This window comes from Tachypleus tridentatus, chromosome 8 (genome assembly GCF_004210375.1).
Source record: "Tachypleus tridentatus isolate NWPU-2018 chromosome 8, ASM421037v1, whole genome shotgun sequence".
Lineage (NCBI taxonomy): Eukaryota > Metazoa > Arthropoda > Merostomata > Xiphosura > Limulidae > Tachypleus > Tachypleus tridentatus.
Window position 1 is genome coordinate 107,441,099 of NC_134832.1, and position 23,794 is coordinate 107,464,892.

General features: G+C 35.4%; 1 protein-coding gene across 3 annotated transcripts in view; it reads right to left on the reverse strand.

Annotated features, from left to right (window-relative positions):
• Positions 1-23,794, reverse strand: part of Naprt (nicotinate phosphoribosyltransferase) — a 92,388-nt gene that overhangs the window by 6,300 nt on the left and 62,294 nt on the right. For all 3 annotated transcript variants that reach the window (XM_076450721.1, XM_076450722.1, XM_076450720.1), the window contains 6 exons: positions 23,583-23,667; positions 20,297-20,377; positions 19,598-19,700; positions 15,530-15,615; positions 3,157-3,228; positions 2,711-2,818 (listed from right to left, as the gene is read on the reverse strand). In XM_076450721.1, coding sequence (XP_076306836.1) covers positions 2,711-2,818; positions 3,157-3,228; positions 15,530-15,615; positions 19,598-19,700; positions 20,297-20,377; positions 23,583-23,667 — 535 coding nt within the window. The remainder of the gene's footprint in view (positions 1-2,710; positions 2,819-3,156; positions 3,229-15,529; positions 15,616-19,597; positions 19,701-20,296; positions 20,378-23,582; positions 23,668-23,794) is intronic.

Consider the following 23,794-nt stretch of genomic DNA (forward strand, 5'->3'; position numbering starts at 1 on the left):
TTATAATGAAAAGTCTGACACTCAAGATACAGTCCTAAGGAATTCCAAGTTCCTATGGGCAAAAATGGGAAAGTGTTGAACCCACATGGACTTGGAATCACCAGTACATTACAAAATATTTAATAAAAATGGGTAAATGACCATGCAACCCACATGAGTGGAAATCTTGCACTCATGTGGTCAAAAATACAGAAACAAGAAGTTGGCACTTTAAAAAGGCTTCCCTGATTGAATTCACAAGTTAAATAAATCAGCTGGTCCATGCTAGAAAGCTGTCATTGGAACCTACACAGAGTTGGCAAAAGTAGGTTGTTTGATTTGAGGAACCAAACAAGATGAGCATTAACCATCCTCTCCAAGATCTTACAGAGACAGTTCATCAAAGCAACTGGATGGTAGTTTGAAGGAACCTTGGGATCCTTTCCAGGCTTAGAATAAGGGAAGACTAAAGTCTGGTGCTAAGCATCAAGAAAAGCATTCTCCTACCAGATCTGGTTTAAACAACCAGAATAATAGCATGAATGGTACAGCATCTTGTAGTAAATATCATCAGGTCCAACCAATGTACTTCCAGACTGATTTAGAGGTGTTCGTTCCACCCAAGTCTTGATGGCTTAATAGGTAGGGGGATGAAGAAGTGATAGATGCATAAGAAAAGTTTTTGCAAATACTCTTGGCAATACTCTGAGCATCAGCATCTTTCTGGCCATCTGAGACCAACATTGAAAGGGGGCAGAAGTATACTGCCCACTGACCTTTTAAATTTTGTTTCATATAACTTTGGAACTAGTAGTAGAAGAAATGATAGTTGTGAACTTAATCCAAGATTCCTTCTGGCTTTGAGCATGTGCATGGGCCCATTAAAAAGCAATGCAGTTTGAAAGTGGAAGATACATATAAAAGGTATCCCAGGCCTATTTTTAACCTTCCATGACACGTGGCAGGAAGGATTCCACCACAAACAATGATACTGTTGAGCAGCTGCCTGGATAATACAGTTAGTTGCTGCTGCCACACAGTCATCTATTGATGGCTTACAGATGATGGAAAGATTAAGTTTGAAGAGAGCAATTTAGCTGATTCAGCTTCCACTGAGGCATGTGGCATTGACCACAGCCAATCTCTCGCAAAATGATAGGAAAATGATCACTCTCCTATGGATCATTGTCAACCACCCACGAGAAATGAGAGAAAAGTGAGGGGAGCAGATAGAGATCAATAGCAGTAAGGTACTGACTAGGTGCATAACAATAAGTATTGAAAAGAGAATGGTTGTGATTTGAGCACATAAGATCTATGGAAAGACCCCTGCTCCATCAATACAGTAACACCACAGAGGGGATTATGTCTATTTAAATCTGCTAGGATTAAAAAGGGAGATGGAAACTGTTCAATGAGAGCAAAGTCTGACTGATCATAGGCCTCTCCAGAAGACAGGTAGAAAGAACAAACAGTGATCGTATGGCCCAAGTAAACATAGATTGCTACAGCCTCCAAGGATGTATTGAGTGGCAAAGATAGAGCAGGCACATGCAACTTATTGGTAGTGCCACCCCTCCATGCACTCATCCATCACACAACTTTTCATTGCAGTATAAAGAAAACTGACATAGGATGATAGAAATCAATCAGCACCTCGATATCATCTAAATTAGAATAGAAACCTCAAAAGTTCCATTGTATCAATTCGGTCATTTTTACTGACGTGGAGGAGAATTAGGTAGACAGCCCTTCTGTTTTCAACCACATCTTTTCTCTTTATTCTCTTTAATAGAAAGAGGTCTATCAACCTCTATGGATCCTGACTTGATCATGATCAACCAGCAGTGTCACCCCTCCATCACATAACCTATCAATTCTGTACCAAAAAAACTGCCAAAAGGTGACTGCATCAGCAGGTTTCAGAAACGTTTCCTGTAAGAAGAGACACAGGATGACGAGAATCAACAAAATCTTTAATGTCATCTATATTTGAAAAGAAACCTTAACAGTTCCAATGAATCAATGTGGCCATTTTTATTTAGCTAGAGAACTGGGTGGAGAAACTTTTGGTTTATGACCATGTCGTTTTTCTTTATTACAAGGAGGTTTTTCAATCTCTATGGATTCTGCCCTGAATTGAGTGGGCAGATCAACATTTATAGGAATCCACCTCAATGGGTTTATAAAAATGAATAAAATTTCAAATTAAACATAATAGTAAATATATAATTTAAAATTACACTTGTTTAAAACCTCTATTTACATAATTAAAACAATACAGTGAAAAAATTATAACACAATAAATATTATGCAATGATTTTAATGTATTATTTCTTTTAATTGTGCATTTGTTTAAATATATATATTTTTTTGTTTCTTCTGATTTGCATGCAATAATTTATGTTACTATATTAAAACATGCATTTTAAGGTAACAAAGATGAATGGAATAACATATGATGAAAACCTTGTGGTATACGAGAAATTCAAGGAGCTTCCTTCTTAGAGTTAACGTTTGATATCATAAGGTTATTTTATGTATAGCAAGTTTCATGTCTAAATATTTAATTTTTTTTAAATGAAGAAATATTAATTCTGAACAAATTTAAGATAAAATTTATTTTTATATGCAAGGTTACACCATGCTTACACAACAATACCTTAAGTCTTTATAAAAACTAAAATTTCAGTAACCAGCAATATTTATTTTTTGAAAACAAAGGCCCTACCTTGTATGGTGTGGGATTCAGGCTGCGTTTAATGTCCTGGCGAAGATGAAAGAGTGACTGGCGTACATGTTCACGCACTTCTTGAAGTGTTGGTAAAGGTTCACAAATCTAAGATAAACAAGATGGAGAAGAAAAATAAGTAAAAGATAATTCACATGTAATATACATAAGAACACAGGTAACCAGTAAGATATGGATAAAATACCATGATTCACTTTGAGAGAAAACAAATGTACATAAACTTCTATTAGAAGTACAGTGTTAATGAATAAATAACGTTTATTATTGACGAACTATTTCTAAAAGATTTTTAAAATTATGATACTTTCCTTATTTCAATGTGTGGTGTTTACTGAAACTTCAAATGAACTGAACTACATTTTAAACATAAAAAAATAAAAGTCAGATAAATGAAATCTTTTGAATATATTGTTATTGCACTGTACCTTTCCTTTATCCCAGTAAATTTTGTACAAAGGTTCCACCTTACTAGGAAGAACATAAGCTCGTTTTGATTCCTGTAATAAAGTAAAAAGAACATTAAAAAACACAATTAGCCACATAACAATCAAATGCAAGTCTAAGAAATATAAAAATTTATATACTCCCAAATGAAGCTTTTACTCCACTGTAAATTACACAACAGTCAATAACTAAAAAAAAAAAGGACAACAAGTAAATCTCAATTGTTTTCCATGTTCTCTCAAATTACTTATTTATGATACTTTACACACTTTACTTTGAATACAATAAATAGTGAAGTAATGAAAGAAAATAATAAAATACATAGTTAAAACAACTATTACTGATATACTTTATCAAAATTCTGAAACTTATTTGGCTTGTATCAATACAACCATATTACTGAACAAGTAAAGCTGATATTAATATAACCATTGAGGTACAAATATTAACCATACTAACAAAAATACATGAAGGAATATCTGTGAGTGATACTGATACATTTATACTGAAGAAATTTCAAGTGTTGTTGATAAAACTGGGAATGTTATGATATTACTAAAAATGTGATAAAAATATAAATACTTCCTTTTGTTATAACAACTGTAATGACATAACTATAATCTTCATATTATCAAGTCAATATAGCATTCACAGTAATGCAATATTGACTAATACAACTACCATAATTATGAAATGGTAGGTGCAGCTGATGCAACAATCTTAGTTGCACAACTGTGGTGCTGAAAACACTAAAACAATACATCCAAGTACATCTGAGACTGGTATTTATTAATTGTACAAGATTTCTGTTTAGTAGTGATTAAACAATTAAACCCTGACAACATTTGTATGTAAATAAAATATTTGTACAAGAATATTGACCTAAATAATATTTTGATGCAATCACAGCTGGTACTGAATGAAATCAGTCATATAATAGCATTAGAACACAAATATTAATATTTTATGAATAGTAGTCATGTTTGGTTAATTTCATATCAGTAGCATTGACATAGATCATATCTATTTTCATTATAAATGTCACCTTAAGGTTAGGAATATGTTGAATAATTGTTTTGATAGTAAGTAAGTAATTTACCAACTATAAATAAGCAATCAGAATTGGCCATTGTTACTTAAATAATTAGTCAATCTGACAAAAAACATTTTTTGGATCTCTCCTTTCACGTACAAAATTTTTAGTAAAAGTGACAGGCTAAAACTATTTTCATGCCATATTTGTTTATGTGGTTATTGTTGACTATGTAACTGCTACAAATACACTAGTGCTCCAGTAGAGCCATTGATGGAAGTAGAGTTTGTTTTGCAGAAATTGTAATATGATCAATCTTCCCTACAACTACACACATGATAAACATGGGCAAACCAAAGTTCAAGTCTGGAGATTTAAAGATGTGCTCAGTCTACCATCGTCTTACTCATTTTTAATTTGTCTAACACAGAAACAAATAACAGAATAGATATCACCCAAGTTTCTGCTTTCAGTAATACGCTATTTGGTTTTTTGAAAAGAAATAAACTATTAAAATTAAACAAGTTTTTGCCTGTTTTCAGGGTTCACATTAGACATGTTTAATTCTATTTGTATTATAAATTAGTGGGTAAAATCTTCAAATCATTTCTAATATTTGTTTTTATTCCATAATGTAAAGCATGACTAAGTCTATTTGAATCTAATTTATCATGACAAGCAGAACACTTTCATTTGCAGTACTAATAGAAATATATCTATTTTTGTTTGCAATTTTTTAGCATGTATATCATTTCAAAAGTAATTAGTAAATCAGCATAAGTAATTCATGGAAAGCTTAGTTTGTAAGCTAATATTACTTAAGATAAGATTATAGAAAAGTAACAACAAAAACCACCATACTGATAAAGTTATACTTAGTGTTAATACATGCACTACTGCTTTGTTTGTAGATGATTATTCAAATATCATACTGTTTTAACTGTTCCTAGTATTAATGCACTTATCAAAATGAAAATAATACTGGAATCTATTACATTATTTTCCTACAGATTTTAATTTCTAAAATAAAATCTATACATGGATTGTATTATTTACTTTACACATTTTAACTTTAGCTTATTATTAATAACAGATTTTTCACAAAAAACCTCTCATTTTGTGATTGTTTTCCTGAAAAAGTTATAATTTTCCTATAATAAAAATAAATTTCTGAAAGGTACTTACCTTTCCTCACAACATTATCTATTATTATTCAGTGCTGTACTCTGTATAAAATTTTTTTCTTTATGTGTGCCCCAAACCTTGTGCTCCCCCTTTGTTAAAATTAGTATATTTGCATGTATCTCTCATACAAATCAGTCACCTTCCAAGCAACAACAGTAGAACATGCTCGTGTGAAATGTGATTCACTCTACACTCTTCTACCATACCTTCACTTCAAAGTTTATCAGAAGGTGTGAGCACTGCAGAAGTGGGGAGGAAGGGTGGGAAATGTTTGGTTGGTTGATTTGGTGTGTTATGGCACAAAGTAGTTAGGCTATCTTCAGTCACCTGAAGTTGGCACTTCCAGCCCTGGTTCCAAGTTATTTGATATTATGGCCATTTTCAAAAACGTTTTAAAAGATGTGTAGCAAAATTATAATAATAATTCACCAGGATGACTAATGGGTAGTTCAAACAGCAGCATTAGTCACCTGAAGTTGGCCTTTCCAGGACTGGAAAGTTTCGAGTTAGTTAATGTTACGGCTAGTCTCTAATTTCAAACTGAACTAGAACTGTGATTTTTAAAAGGAAGCCACATTAAAAAGGTGTAATGTATAAATTAAAACACTTAAATGGCATTAAAAAGATTAATGGCCTTTAAAAAACAAAAATATTAACAAGGTGGACAGTGTCACTATCACCAATAACACTGTCTAACGATATGGACAAACCTCAGGACAGAACATGTTTAAAATGGTGCCTTCGTTGAAAGTCACAACAACGACAAGAAGTAAAATGTGGCTTATTGTGATCTGAGTCCATCACTATGCACTGGCCCATCAGTTCCAGATAAAAGAAAATGAGTTATAAAACTGTGACCAATGTGTAGTCAAGTTAGAAAAACTTCCTCTTTCCAATCCTTATGGAAGCAAGATAGCCAAAGTCCAATATAGGATTTTATTTGCTAAAGCTTGTTTTTGTGTTGTTCACTCCAAGTCGACTGCCAGCTGGCATGGAGCCAAGCCTTAAATACAGGACAATAGTCCATGAATGGGACAGGCACAGCAGTGATAGTGCCAGAGCAGATAGACTTAGCTGAGGTGTTAGCAAGCTCATTCCTGCGAATACCAACATGGTCCGGTATCCACAAAAACAGGATAGAAATAGATGTTAAAAAGAAATGGGCCAGTCAGTTTTGAATATTGGTGAGAACAGGGTGTGAACCAACATGAAGCAATTCCAGAGCCAGTAGATAACTAAGTGAGTCAGTATAAATAATGCAGTTTGAGTACTGCTTAGCTTCTATGTGATCCAGGGCAAGAAAAATGGTGTACAGTTCAGCAGTGAACACAGAAGCTGTAAAGAGGATTCTGCACACAACAATCAAACCACAACAAACCATGGCAGAGCCCACACAGTCACATGATTTCGAACCATCTGTATAAATAGGAATGGAAGGATAGTTCAAAATGTTCAGCAAATAGCAGAAAGTATTTCCAATCAGATAGGTCACAATTGAGGACTGTAAGAAGTCATGGTGGAATGGTCTGACCAGTAGATACAACGTTATCCAAGGATAGACCCAATTCATCCAACTGCACCTGGATACAAAGGCCAAAAGGAGCAATGGCAGACTGTCTGTTCTGAAAAAGCATGGCCCACTAAGGAAGGAAAACACAACCCCAGGTGGGATGCATTGGTAGGGAACAAAGTTTCGAAGCATATAGTAAATACAGTTGCAAACGGTGGAGGTGAAAAGAAGGTTCATGAGACTCCATGTATAAGCTTTGAACTGTGAAAGTGCAGAAAACCCCAATGCAGAGCTGAAGTCCTTGATGATGAATATGGTGTAGCATCTTTAAGGCCAATGGTCTAGCAGAACCATAGACCAGTGATCCATAGTCGAGTTTTGATCAAATAAGAGCACGATATATCTTTAGCATAGAACATCAATCCGCTTCCCAAGTGGTGGAAGAGAGGGCATGGAGGATGTTCAGTGCTCTTGTACATTTGACCCATAGCTGCTTGACATGTGGTATAAAGGTCAGCTTACGGTCAAAGATAAGCCCCAAGAACTTTGCCTCAGGGACAACAGGCAGCACAACTTCACTGACAAGGAGTTCAGGATCAGGGTGAATATCCCATTGGCAACAAAGATGCATGCAAAGGGTTTTAGAGACAGCAAAGTTAAAGCCATTTGATGTGGTCCACTTCAGTAAATGATTGAGGGCAGTTTGTTGCTGCCGTTCAATATACCTCATGTTTGAGGACTGATATGAGATGTAAAAGTTGTTGACATAGGGCCCACTTGCAACAGTGATAGGAAGTTGTTCAGTGAAGGCATTAATTTTCATACTGAAAAGTGACACTCAGAACACAGCTCTGAGGGACTCCAAGTTCCTGTAGAAAAGAACGGGAAAGTGTTGAACCCACATGAACTTGGAATCTCCTGTCCATAAAACATTTTTAATAAAAATAGGCAAATGGGCATGTAACCCATTTATATGGAGGTCTCGCAAAATGCCATACCTCAATGTCAAAGAATACTGATACAAGAAGTTGTCATTTGAGAAAGGCTTCTCTGGTTGGCATTACAAGTCAAATCAGGTGGTCCATGGTAAAATGCTGTTATTGGAACCTACAGTGTGTGGGCAAGAGGAGATTGTTTAATTTGAGGAACCAAACAAGATGAGTATTAACCATCTTCTCTAAGGTCTTATAGAGACAGCTCTTCAAAGCAATTGAATGGTATTTTGAAGGAATCTTGGGATCCCTCCCAGGCTTAGAGAAAGGCAGGACAATAGCCTAGTGCCAGGCATCAGGAAAAACATTCTTCTGCCAGATCCGGGTTAAAAGCAATCAGAAGAATAGCAAGAAAAGAAGGAGACAGATAGCACAGCATGTCATAGTGAATATCATCAGGCCCAACTGATGTACTGCCAGTTTGAATTCCACCAGTGTAAAGGGGTGATTATAGTCACAGAGACAATCAGCTCGAAAGGAAAGAGGTGATTGCTCTGCTTGTGTCTTGATGGCTAAGAAGGTGGAAAAAGAAGCAGAAGTGCTAGATACCTGGCAAAAGCTCTCACCTAGAGTATTGGCAATGCTCTGGGTATCAGCTACTTTCTGGCCATAAGAGAGCAAGAGCAAAAGGGGGGCAGAATTATATTGCCCAATGATTTTACTGATCTTGTCCCATATAACTTTGAAACTAATGGTAGAAGATATGCTGGTTGTGAACTTAATCCAAGATTCCTTCTGGCTTTGACGTCATACCCACGAAGCATGTGCATGGGCCTGCTGAAAAGTAACATTGTTCAAGAGTGAGTGATATCTACGGAAAGTTTCCCAGGCCTGTTTTTTAGCCTTCTATGCCACGTGGCAGACAGGATTCCACTATGGACGAGGATATGGTTGAAAACGTGTCAAGGTTTTAGGAATACACTAATATAATACAGTCATTTATTGCTGCCACACAGTCGTCTATTGATGGCTTACAGATGATGGCAAGTTCAAGTTCTGCAAGAGTAGTGAAAGAGGGCCAGTTTACCTGATCCAGCTTCTACAGAGGCACGCGGGTTGGGTGGCACTGACCATGGCCAGTCTCTCTCAAGATTATAGGAAAATGATCACTGCCTCGTGGATTATTGTCAACCTTCCATGAAAAATGGAAGAATAATGAAGGGGAGCAAATTGAGAGATCAACAGCAGTAAATGACTAGCCAGGTGCATGGCAATACGTAGAAGAACCAGTATTGAAAAGAGAAAGGTTGTGATCAGAGAGCATACCCTCTACGGAGTGACCCCTCCTATCAATATCAGCACTTCTCCAGAGGGGATAATGTCAATTAAAGTCCCCCAGAATGAAAAAGGGAAATGGCAACTTTCAGTGAGAGCATCAAGATCTGATTGATAATAGGTCTCTCCAGGCAACAGGTAGAGAGAACAAACAGTGATGTATGACTCAAGAAAACACGGGTGACTACGGCCTCCAAGGGTGTGTCAAGTGGCAAGACAGGGTGGGCACATGCTAATAAACCAACAGCAAGCACCACCTCTCTATGCACTTGTATATTACACAGCCTGTCATTTTTGTACAAAGAACACCACTGAAAGGTAACTGTATTGACTGGTTTCAGAAATGTTTCCTGTTAGGAAAGACATTCAGGATGGTAAGAAGCAATCAGTGTTTTCATGTCATCCAGATTAGAACGTAAACCTCAACAGTACCATTGTATCAAAGCATCCATTTTTATTTATGTGTAGGCAAACTGGGTGTTTAAGGCCACATCTTTTTTCTTTACCGTCTTTATTCTAGGGAGAGCTATCAACCTCCATGAATCCTGCCCTGGGTTGATTGGGCAGGTCTTTGCTGTTTGAAGAGGATTCCAGTGACTGAGGATGTGAACGAATGATTGTTTTGCATCTTGGGGTGGGAGAAGATGTACCTGAGAAAATGCCTGTACCCAGAACCAAAGGAAGTGGATCTTGGGGTTTGCTGGAATGTATGTTATGGAGGTAAAAAAAACTTTTCATTTGGTTTGAGAATAATTCTTTTGGAGGCACAGAGAGATTTGGAATGAAATGGAGCACAGCAACTTCCAAGCCTCAGGATAAGTAATGCTTCGAAAATTGTCTTCAAATGCTGCACCTACGAGGGCTGTTAAAAAAATATGCGGACTGTTTGAATTGCGCAGCTCCAGTTGGTTCCAGGGGAATCCGCTTGGTGTTGCTAGGTTCGCACAGATCAGCTGATTACGACGCCATTTCCCGATTGCAGACATCTTCATTTGTGTATTAGCTTATGCGGTTTTAAGTGAAGTGCAATTTTTTCGTTTGGTGGATTTCAGAATGAATGATCTGAAGGAGCAACGACTTGCTGTGAAATTTTGTGTTAAACTTGGAAAATCTGCGACTGAAACTTTTGCTATGCTTAACACGGCTTACAGTGATGTTGCTATGAAGCGTACGGCATGTTTCAAGTTGCATGAATGTTTTAAGGATGGTCGACAGTCCATTGAAGATGATGAGCGTCCTGGACGTCCTTCCATGTCAACTGATGACTCACATGTTGACAAAATCAACACCCTGGTGTGGGCAAATCGATGTCTGACTGTCAGGGAGCTTGCTGAAGAGTGTGGGATATCAGTTGGATCTTGTTACGAGATGTTGACCGAAAAATTGAAGATGCACTGCGTTGCTGCGAAATTCAGCCCTCAGAACTCGTGAAGTTTTGGCCAAACACTCGATCACTGTTCTTCCCCACCCCCCCCTGGTCACCTGACCTTGCTCCTTGCAATTTTGTCTTGTTCCCCAAACTCAAAAGACCCTTGAAAGGAAGAAGATTTGAGATGATTCCCGAGATTAAGGCAAATGCGACGAAGGAGCTGGAGGACATTACAAAAGAAGCGTACCAGGACTGTTTCAACAAATGGAAACACCGTTGGGATAAGTGTGTGCATTGGGAAGGAGAGTACTTTGAATGGGCCCCAGATGTGTAACTTCTACATAAATTACATTTTGTTTTACGACGTCAGTCCGCGTATTTATTGAACAGACCTCGTATTTTCTTCCAACCATTTAGGGCAAGAACAAAAGTAGGATGCATGAAAGCCATTGAAACTGACACAATAAGGGTCCATTTCACACTCATAGGCATTGTGGTCCTTGCCACTGCAACAAGCACATGTAAAGAAATCACATCATGATGTCTTCAAGTGACCAAACCACTGGCACTAGAAACATCTGAGAGGGTTTGGAACATATGGCTGTATCTTAATTACAAGATAACCTGGCTTAATGGTAGCAGGTGGACATGACAATGTAAATCTCAAAATAAAGACATTGGTGAGCATCGTAATTCCATCTTTGTGAGTGGAGATATGCCTTAATTCAGAAACTCCTTGAGTGGAGAAATCAGCAAGAATCTCTGACTTGTTGAGGGGAATTTGAATAACATCTCCAATAATTCGTCATGATGAATTCAAAGTAGCATGAGGTGTAACCTCAATAAGTATATTCCCAATTGCCTTTGAATGCAAGAGGAGTTCACTGTGTTGAGATATGGATGTTACCACCAATATGTTACCAGATCAAATCTTCTTTACTGACTTTGGAAAGCCAGCACGTCCCTCTAGTCCTTTCTGAATGAAAAAAGGGAGACATTTGCCCCAAAAGATTTGTGTGAAAGAGAATGTAGTATAAGGAAATGAGGTACAACAGGTGTAACAACAGATGTTGAAGATTGCTGCTCAGAATCTTTAAGATGTGGTCATTTACCTATGGACTGTTTATGATGATTGTACATAACCCAGAGGGTAGCTGTATGTGCAATATAACACCATAGAACCAAATACAAATGTTATCAGGAACTGGACACTGTTAAAAGATGGGAAATAAAAGAAAAAGAGATTGAAGAAAAGGAGGAACAATCCTCTCATGTTACTGCAGTCACAGGAAGAAATAAATGATTGGGATGAAGGAGAAGGTAAGCAAGTTGATAAAGAATACGTGAAACATCAACGAATATTGAAACAGGTCTTAAGTGACAGACGAAACAAATGCATCCAACTGGAGATAGCCCGAGAAGGCATAGGTTTCTGAAAATGAATAGATCTAGTAACAATCTGTGGGACGATTCGGTAAATATGTAAAAGACAATCTATGACAAGAATGAAAGTACCAAGCATATGATATGTGATAAGATGAATGGGATGTGCATGGGCCCAGTGTAGAAGATTTAAAGTCTAAAAACAGCCATCTCTGGACTGGTTGTCCCCTTGGTTGTTAATATGATCCAATATTGCATAGCTGTATATCCAAATATGGAGAACGAAGTGGAACGTCCACTGATGTATGAGCTTTATCTAGCCACCACTGCAAATCATTTCTCAGGGAAGAAAGATTGGTTGGTTGATTTAGTGTTTTATGACACAAAACAGCTAGGCTATCTGTGCCAAATGTCCAGTAAAAAGGTAAAAATAAATTAAATGTAGTAAAATGCATACAAGGAAATGAAGGTAAAACAAAACAGAAAAAGCATAAAACCAATGTTGACACCTAGTCTATAATTTTAAGAGAGAAAGCAGAGTAAGAGAAGTTGTAAAGGACTTTCTCTAGCATAATGGTGATGATCAAAACCCACCAGGAAGACTAACAGGTAAGTACAAGAACCACTGTCAGTCACCTGAAGTTTGCCTTTCCAGTCCTGGTTCTGGGTTATGTGTCATAACAGCCATTATCAAAAGGTAAAGTAATAAAAGTGTTAAAAGACATGCAGCCAAACTGTAATAACAACTCGCCAGGACGACTAACAAGTAGTTCAAATGGATAGTTCAAACAGCAGCGTTAGTAACCTGAAGTTGGCCTTTCCAGTCCTGGTGTCAAGTTAGTTAATGTTATGGCCATTTTCCAATTTCAAATTGAACCTGAGAGACTGAGACTCTTAAAAGGGAACCACAATTAAAAAGGTGTAATGAATAAATATCAAACACTTAAATGACATTAAAAAGATTAATGGCCATTAAAAAACTAAAAACTTTATTAAGGTGGACATTGTCACCATCACCAATAACACTATGTAATGTTACAGACAAACCCTAGGACAAAACATGTTTGAAATAGTGCTGTCGTTGAGAGTTGTAACAATGGCAAGAAAGTAAAATGTAGCTTACAGTGATTTGAGTGTTACACAAACTACACACTGGTGCAACAGTTCCAGATAAAAGAAGACGATGAGTTAAAAAACTGTGACCAATGTGTAGTTTAGTTAGAACAACGGGAAGAAAGAAGAGAAATAATAGTGGAAAGGAAATCCCATGCAAGGTTCCATTATTCATGAAGTGTCCACATTCCCAAAAGCTACAGAACTTCATAAGCAGTAAATGACCAAGCAGAGAGGGCATGGTGCCATGGAACATGAGGAGAAGAAAACGAGTGATGTTGATGTTGAAGAAATTCACTAGATGTGGGCCAAGTTGAAGGACTGGCTTTTCCAATTTGAAAAAATAACCAACTTGAGCTGCCACAGAAAGGAGTTGATGAGCACAAGTGGTTGACTCCTGCTTAAAATGAGCAAGAGGGAGCCAGTTGTCCACACAGTAAGAAATTCCATCCCCTGAGCATGATGAGCAAAGACCCACATGATGCAACAAAATACTAATGAAGCTGAGGCCAGTCTGAAGAGGAGTGCCTGAAATTGGTAAACCATCCTAAAATGAACAAACTGAAAATAAAGTCAAGAGTGAAGTGTGGTCAGGATGTGAAGGTAGGCATTGGCAACAGTTATTTTTGTCATTCACAGCCCTGGGAAAGAATGCCTACCTCAGAGTGAGAAAGGACTACATACTGAACTTGGGGAGTGTTATGAAGTGACTGAGGTGTGATAAACTGATGACTCACCTCCAACCCCTGGTTCTCCTGATGACCACAAAAAGACATGATTAAAATCTCCTGAAGATGGTGAACCAGTTTGATAGCTAACTACTGAAGTTAATCTTGAGCTACCTCTAACAGATACTGGCATGTCATAGGATCTTGAGAAAAAAGGTATATGGGGAAAGAAACTTGATTGTGAAACCTTCTGAAAAAAAAAAAGAGAAGCCAGTAAGGAAAAAATTTCGTCAAGCACCCACTAGACCTGAACCCACCTGGTAGTCACCAGTACTATTGGTGACAGGTGGTACATCATCAATGACTTCAACAAAAGGAAGTACCTGGATTCATAGGAATGGGTAATGGGATTAAGGGCAGGAAACAAGAATAAGTGGCATGGCAGACTCTGATCAAGACAAGAGGCCACAGAAGTTGAAAGGGTGGACTGATTACAAACCGATGCTATCTGCAGCTTGAAGACAATGTCTAAAAACTTTCTGAGATACGTGGAGGGGGGAAATTAAAATGACCCAAAACTGAGTATTTATCTATATGGTCATATCAACAACAAAACCACATATGTAGCAGAGTTGAGGACAATACATGGGCTAATTTGGAGAAGGTAAAGGGAATCAACAGAAAATCCCACAATTTCTGTGCAGAACCTCCAAGAAAGATACGTGAGAAGATTAGTAAAGGCAAGTCAAAGGTGAGAATATTGGGCATGTGTGAGACTAACATTACACTTGGGACCTGCTGATCCCTTGGTTGGGAGAGAAAGGAACTACCAAAGATGGTTGAGAATGATGGTCATGTCACAAAGAAGGACAAGCAGAGTAAAAAATAGGGGTCAGAGAGAAAACATCACAAACCTGACATATAAAATCCACAAATACTGATGTGACTGAGGCTGGAATTGAGAAGGAATGGCAAACTAAGGAGAAGGAAAAAGACTATCAAAATCCTCATTGTTCTTAATAATTTTAGCAGAATCATGACACGCCTAGGAGATGTCAGGGGATAAAGGTTGACCCATGTAACACTCAATTTTCTGATGACCAAAAGCAGAAAGATATACCATTGGGTCACTAGAACCTGAGGACTAAGACAAAACACACTGGACAATGGTGTGACCCCATAGGTTGTAATGTTGACTTTGTAATTCACAAGTTATGACATCTGCACAAAATTATCAAAAGCAGAAATATAACAATGATAATAAACTGGGAAAAAATATTTAAAGTATTAAAGAAAAACTTCAAGCAAAAATTAAATATGTCACATGGGAAACACTAAGCACAAAAGAAAAGATCTGTACTAAAAAGCTGTCAAACACGAAGACAAGTTTTGGTAGAGGTGTGCAGATGGAATCATGTACATCCTCTAAACATGCTGTGCTACTATTGGTTAATAGGTGATGCATAACAACTTTCATGAGACACACATTGAAATATACTAATTCCAACAGGGGGGAGCAGAGGGTGTGTGGCATTGATAAAAAAAAGTTTGTATATACAGGGCAGCACTGAATTAGAATAGCTAATCTTGTGAAAGGATGCCAATATGATATTGGATTTTTTTTTGTTACACTTCATTTCACAAAGTAGCTTGAATAGAATCTGAAATTATTATTGTTATTCTTTTTTTTTTAACAAAGCATTTACTAATCTTTTAAAATTAATCAATTTTTACTTCTTGCTGCTTCTCTTATTTGCAGTTCATTTACATTGAAAAAACAGCCATTTACAGTCATTAATAAGAATATTATTAATAACTCAAATTACCTGGAACGGATGGCGACACAAAACTCGTTTTCCTGAATCTGGTGCAGGTTCTTCAACTTTCTGAAGTAAGTCCATTAAAGCATGCCCTACAAATAAGAAAGTTTTGATTTTTCCTGTCCTAAGCTTTACTTGGGGATTGAAATGACCAAAGAAAACCAAGTTTCCAAAACCTCAAATCTCATAAAATTTGGTACAAGTTTAATGAGGTGATTATAACAGTATCTGATAATGAATAAAAAAGAAGAACAGGGTATGAAATGCATATTTGCCAATTACAAAACACAGATAACTACAGAGGATAACTTCAATTCAGCTTTTTTTTATAACATCAAAAGTATTCTTACTTTAAAGGAAATTATTTTCCTTATGTTTTGAAAACCAACTACACAGAATACTTTTTCAGATGAGTACAATTGTGGAGATTTAATTTAAAGACCTCTCTAATTAAGCTAGTTGCATATTTCACTTTTTCCTCACTGTTGGAACTTCCTTTCTTTAAAAATTATATACATCACAAATGCTATGAGATTCTAACAGTATTTTAAGGAGCTATAATTACAAGCATTTGGAAATTTAAATTTCTAAAGACTATCTAACATTCATTCTATTTCTTCTTCTAGAGATATCGTTTAAAATGAACAGGAATATTAGATAATGGGTTAGCACAAGAATCTTAACCACCATTTATTAGAATACCACAAGTCAGTGTAGTAAGATATAAGAAAGTGGTCAGAAATGATGAAAATAATTTAAAACTTATAATAAGGCACAATTATATTGGTATATTTAATGTTGTTACCACATAACTTTTTGTTTTATCACTGTTGGTAATATCTACTTAATTCTTGTATACAGTTACGACAGAAAGTGTTCGTACACCTGTGTCCTGAGTGGTTTTTTGCTCATAACTTAAAAAGTATCACAAGTAGGTTAATAGAAGTACAATATATTATAAATATTATATTTACACACATCTACATAAAATTTTATGTAAATTTAAATGACAAATAAACTGTTTATAAACAAATAACCAAAAACAGGAGGAGCAAAAAGTGTTCGTACAGTTCAGAATGTGTGAAAAAACTGATATTCCCGTAAAAATTTGCTTAGTTGGTGAACAAACTACATTATACCATTCCAAAACTAGACTAGGTTCATAATTATTGCAACTTAGCCATCAAAAAAATGGGCTTCTGACAATTTAGCTCTGTCTCCGTCATTATCTGCTTGGTCATCATGGTGAACAGGAAACAACTGTCCAGTGATTTACAAAAAATGATTTATTGTAAAATACAATTTCTGTGTGTCTCTTTCCAGTATTGCTACACAACTTAATGTGCCGAATTTTGCTGTTCAAAGCATAATTGCAAAGTTTAAGCTTACAGGATCAACTGCTAACCTCCCTCGTTCCGGACGCCTCACCAAAATTCCAGAGAGAACCAAGAGGAAGGTTCTCATAGAAGGTAGTAGGCACCCTCATTTAACACGTAATGACATACAGAAACTGGTAAGGGAAATTGGGGTTGAAGTAAGCACCTCTACAGTTACGAACATGTTACACTCTTCTGGGTTCAAAGCATGCCGTCCTCGTAGAACTCCATATTTAAAGCCTGTTCATTTAAAAGCACAATTGAGGTATGCAAGAAAGCATGTACATAAACCCTTTACCTATTGGAAGAGTATTCTTTGGTCAGATGAGACTAAAACCGAGCTTTTCGGCCACAATGATGTTCGCTATATTTTCCGTAAGAAGGGGGAACGAAATCTTCCAAAGAACACCGTCCCTATAGTTTAACATGGAGGTGATTCGATCATGCTATGGGGTTCCTTCAGCTCTTCTGGTGTAGGCAGCCTTCACCGCGTCAACGGAATCATGAAAAAAGAAAAGTACGTTGATATATTAGGCACTTATATCAAGAATGATGCTCGGAACTTGCGGCTTGGGCATCGTTTGATCTTCAAGCACGACAATGACCATAATCACACATCGAAATATGTGCAATCATGGTTGCAGAGGAACCATATAAGCGTTCTGGAGTGGCCATCGCAGCCACCCAATCTCAACCCAATTGAAAACGTTTGGCATGAGTTGAAGACCAGGGTTCATTAGCGTCATCCAAAAAACTTGCAAAAGTTGGAGGCCTTCTGCAAAGAAGAATGGAAGAAAATACCAGTCGAGTACTGTCAAATGATCATTGGGGGATATGAAGAGAGATTGTGCCAAGTAAAAGGCTACACAACTGACCATTAAAGTAGATGCACAAACACTTTCTGACCCTCCCATTTTTGGTTATTTGTTATAAACAGTTTATTTATCATTGAATTTACATAAAAATTTATGTAGGTATGTGTTAATATGATATGTATAATATACTATACTTTCATTATCCTAATCATGATACTTTTTAAGTTATGAGGAAAAAACTACTCACAATGCAGGGGTAAGAACACTTTCTGTCGTAACTGTACTTTATTCCTTTGCAGGACAACCTTGCACAGAACAAATGCTGTAGATTGTATTTTTCTGGCACCAAGCTTTGGAGGTTGCATGTACCAAACAACTTGTTTTTTAACAATAACAAAGCAGTTAAGTGTAGAAAATAAAGAGGATGAGATATTTTTCCATTTTAAAAGGTTATTAATTGAAATTAATTAAAAAGGCTTATTGTCCATGAAGGCTAAAACACTTGTAACTTGGACAGTGTCATCATTTCAAATGGCATTTCCCAGTATTTAAGGAACATCATAAGTCAAAATGTCTAAAACAGTGCTGTTGCTAAATGTCACAACAACAGAGGGAATAAAAAGTAAGCAATAGCAATATGAATGCTACACTTTTTACAAACTGGCACAACAATATCTATACAAAAAAACTGTGTGGAAAGGCTATAGTCATGCAGAATTCTGTTATCATAGCATACTCCCAACTAATCGTTTTACAAATCAGATAGCCAATTTTTGATGGTAAGCTTGATTTTGTGAAGCCTATATAGATGTTTATATCAAATCACATGCTATAAAGCTTCATCCTGATGGCTGGGTCATATGAAGATCTAGAATTGACAGGCTTCACAGTGCCAGGAATGTCATAAAATTGGACAAATAATGATGAACATTAAGTGGTTAGTTGTTCATGATTTTTTAAGACAAGAGCTAGCGTTAAGCATTCTAAAGCCTTCAGCTGAAAAAGTCTGTATAGAGAATACAGTGATCTTATTGGAATGTTTTCTATTTTCTTTGCAAATTAAATATTACGTACTGACAATTGTAAATTCTAAAGTATTTTTCAGTTTAAAATATTAAAATCTGTTGAAGTAGAGCTACAATTATTATTTTTACTTAAATTTTGAAATCTGATATGCAGGTATGCACTTGACACTTAAAAGGTATTCACCAGTCTAGTAGATAGAGCTAACTCAACTACTCAATACAGATAATATTTTGCTTATTGTTAACATAAAATATAAGTACATCTTTTGACAGATGTTATATAAAAACCTAATTTTTAACAAAACTAAACAAGAGATGGTTATCAGCATTTTAAATGTCTTACATTATATTTTATTATTCATTTAGCAGCAACATTGATCAAAAACAGTTTTAGTCACAAAAAAACTAAGGAACCAAGAATAGGCATTACATGTAAAAAATACACAACCAATTTAAACTAACACCTGTAACTCAAATTTGAAAAACCCTTTTCATTCTTTACATATAAATTTTGGCAAAATTTTTATTTTTTTAAAACATACATAAAAATAGACCAAACTGACAATTCTCAACTACGATATTCTTTGATTCCATAACATTGTAAAGATTTGACATTTTATTGTGACTCATTTATCTTCAACAAAATTTGGGTACAATAAAATGAAGAAAAAACATAAAACCCTTTTTTCTGTTCCTATCAATCATTAACTTACAGTTAAATTAGCTAACATGTTTTCTTTTTCACAAGGTATAAATGACTGCACTGACCCAGATAACATAAGAATTTATGCAAGCATGTGAAAAAGCAAAATCTCATTAGTATGCAAATCTTCAAAAAGAAGAAACAATAAAACTTACCATCTTGACCATAAAGTCGAAAAGCATTCTTTCTCCCTGGAATTGTAACTTTTTCTACATCGAGACTAAGTTTGATGCAAGGCCGCTTATTTACCTCAACTAACTGAACCATAAAATATTCATTTTTTTTAGAGAAGTTATTTGCACACAAACTAACACAAAAATATTTCTTCAATGTATTTACGGTTAATTGCGAGGTCATTTAATTTTTATACTTCTGAGAAAAAGTCCAAAAATGTTATTAAATACACATTAAATATAATTTCAAAAATCTGTCAACTGTAATGCTCTAACAAAGTAGTACAATGTCATCACAATAAAACTTGTCACAAATGCTTTAAAATGTTATTTTTGTAATATTCAGCTTATGATCCAATTTCAATCAAAACTTGTTATTACACTTAACTTCTGACAGTGAAATTACATGTCTTTTCAAATGAGCTCCCAAGAAACATGTATAATTCTTAATTCTCAATTCACAGAAACTCAGAGTAGGAAGATTAAGTTAAAAATACGTAAAATTTACAAAAGTATTTATATAAAATATGTTCTGCGATGTCATATATATGATGGATGAATATTTTTTAAAAGCAAATACTACTTCTTCCATGTAAATAATTGTGTGCATTATACCTGAACTTAAATTTGAATAAATTCTTAAACAATTTTGATAGAAAACTGTTGTTTTTTTTTACCTACCTTGTAAACGCAGCCTAAAGCTGGCTGCTTCTGGCAGGTTACCAAATGGGTTCCAATACCAAAACAGTCAATCTTGTGACCCTGTAGCAACAAAAATATAATATATATTAGGTTATTATAAATATAATATTTATACCACACACACGTTACGATATACAAAACTACAAATTTTTTTTTTCTTAAAAACAGAGCAGTCTACCAGATTTAACATATAAATAACTGTTTCCAGGTCAAAATGTTTGATTAAGTTTATATTAAAGATTACTTCAGTGCAGTGAAATAAAAATTAATGGATTCAAACAAGTCCTCATCTTTAGGTAAAATTATGTTGTGGCTGTTACAAAAAAAACAAAACAGAAGACAGTTATTCTGGCCATCAACCATACAAAAAAAAATTATACAATTAAGTACATTACACAAAAAAATCACGTACGTTGTTAGCCTACTACTAATACACACACACACACACATTTGTACAAAATCATCTTTACGTTTTAGTATAAATACACTAAATATCACTATTAGCATTTTTAGGTCGAAGAAATAAAAGGTAACAGCATATGTCCTGCCTTTCATTTCAGTACCATTACATTACATAATATGAAACACTGTTTTAATACTTTATAATATTAATAAAACAATAATTATGCATACAATCAAAACAATGTAGTTCATTAGCACAAATTAGTGTTAATGATTGAGTTACATGCTTTTATTCTGTTTTCAGATAAATCAGATGATCCAAAAAATAGCCTAATAAAGATAATTTCAAATTTCTTAACACAGAATCACACAGTGTAAACAACATGGAGAAAAACAAATAGAACTTATTCAAGTTTGAGTTGTAATTGTTTCTTAAATTATTCTTTATAGTCACTGATAATCTCTAAGTGCTCTATTAAAAGAATTTACGTAAACTAACTGCTTGGCATTACATATCTATATTTAAAACAGTCTAAGCATGTTCATCTTATACTATGTGCACCATTTCTATTTTACTTTTATTTTATACAATCAAGTTACCTTTGTGAGTGTAACACTTACATAACAATGAAAAAAAAACCTAAGATTATTATGCCTTTTCTCATTCCATTAATGAGCTCTTATCACATGCTGATACCACAATCACATTTTACATTTCTCTTGGCAATTTTCCTTACCCATTTAATTAAACTTTATGAAATCAATATTTGAAAATCAGAAAGAATATTTTATTTACAACAGGTTTGGTTGAAATACATTATTTGAAAATGTATTGATTAAAACAAATTGTCAACATTTTGTTTCCATTTTAATAAATAATTTGGAAAATGGTGACCACTACTTCCAGCTTTGTGTATGTAAACATTGGTTTAATCTATGTATAGTCATGTGAAAAAGTTAGGACACCCTATGAAAGCTAGTGAATTTTTGTAACATTTTTGGATATATAGATATTTAATCTCAGTTTTAACAATACAGAGAGATTATAGGAATATAACTAAACAATTAAAACTGAAGAAAAGACTTTTCAAGATCTTCTGTAAATGTAATTCTACAAAAATGCATATTCTAACTGAGGAAAAAGTTAGGAAACCCCCACATTTATTCCCACTTAAAATGGCTCAAATGTATCACACCAGGTGCACATGATTAGAAGATCGTTACTCAGCATTTTGAATGAGGCTTGCCCTATTTAAACCTCAGACATTTAGTTTGGTGTGCTCCTGACTGTTGAAGTGAGAGTGAGCACCAAGGTGAGAGCAAAAGAGCTGCTTGAGGCCTTCAGAAAGAAAATTGTAGCAGCTTATGAGTCAGGTAAGGGATTTAAAAAGATCCCAAAGGATTTTGAAATCTGTCATTCCACTGTCTGGAAAATAGTCAACAAGTAGAGGGCTTTCAAAATAACTGCCAACATGCCCAGGTCTGGTTGTCCAAGCAAGTTCACCCCAAGAGCAGACCACAAGATGCTGAAAGAGGTCTCCAAACACCTTAACATGTCATCAAGGGACCTTCAGCAGGCTTTGGCTATTGTTGATGTGAAAGTGCATGCCTCTACAATCAGAAAGAGACTGCACAAGTTTAACTTGCATGGGAGGTGTGCAAGGAGGAAACCTTTGCTCTCTAAGAGAAACATCAAGGCCAGACTGAAGTTTGCCAGAGAAAATGTAGACAAAGACCAGGTCTTCTGGAATAATGTTCTTTGGACAGATGACTCCAAATTTGAATTATTTGGACACCAGAACAGAGGACATGTAAACCAAATACACCATTCCAGGAAACGAACCTCATACCAACTGTGAAGCATGGAGGTGGAAGCGTCATGGGTTTGGGGCTGCTTTGCTGCAGCAGGACCTGGACAGCTCACAATCATAGAATCCACCATGCATTCTACTGTGTATCAGAGGGTGCTTAAGGAACATGGAAGTCCATCTGTAAGAAAATTAAAGCTGAAGCAGAACTGGACCCTGCAACACAACAATGACCCAAAACATACCAGTAAATCCACCAAGGACTGGCTGAAAACTAAGAAATGGAGAGTCCTGGAATGGTCGAGTCAAAGCCCAGATCTTAATCCCATTGAGATGCTGTGGGGTGATTTGAAATGGGCTGTACATGCAAGAAATCCCTCAAACATCTCACAGCTGACAAAATTCTGCATTGAAAAGTGGGACAAACTTTCTTCACACCAATGTCAGAGACTGGTAGAAAGCTACAAAAAACATCTCACTGCTGTTATTTCAGCCAAAGGGGGTAACACTAGCTATTAGGGGTTAGGGTGTCCCAACTTTTTCCTTAGAATATGCATTTTTGTAGAATTACATTAACAGAAGATCTTGAAGTCTTTTCTTCAGTTTTAATTGTTTAGTTACATTCCTATAATCTCTCAGTATTGTTAAAATTGAGATTAAATATCTATATATCCAAAAATGTTACAAAAATACACAACCTTTCATAGGGTCTCCTAACTTTTTCACATGATTGTATATAGTAAATGTTTAAAATAATAGAATACTCAAACAAAATACAAACACATTAGTTATGTCTTAGTTTACAAGCAAACTTTTAAATAAATACTAGTTTCCTTTGATATCTTTCAGTTATTTTATTACCTCAATTGAATTGCACCACTAAATTTGTTCTTACCTAAGAAAAGTTACATGTTATGAGCTCGTGTTAATTATTTGTTTGTCATATGACATACTGTTTGTTACTCTTCTATAACATTATCAGTTTAACAAGATATTTAAACTAGTCTGCACACAAAAAATTTTGATGGTTCATAACTTTTTAAAATTCCATTTACCTGTTCATTAAGAGAGAGAATAGTTTCTTCATTGATATCATTGCTGGCTACTACAGCCAAAGAACTAAACCATGGACGATCATACCTGAAACCAGCAAGTTATTAACACAACCATCAGGGTGTGCTTGCAATGATGTAGCATAAGTAAGAAACATATATAACAAAAAAAAACATATACCAGAGTAAGATAATCACAGGAATAACGTTTTAGT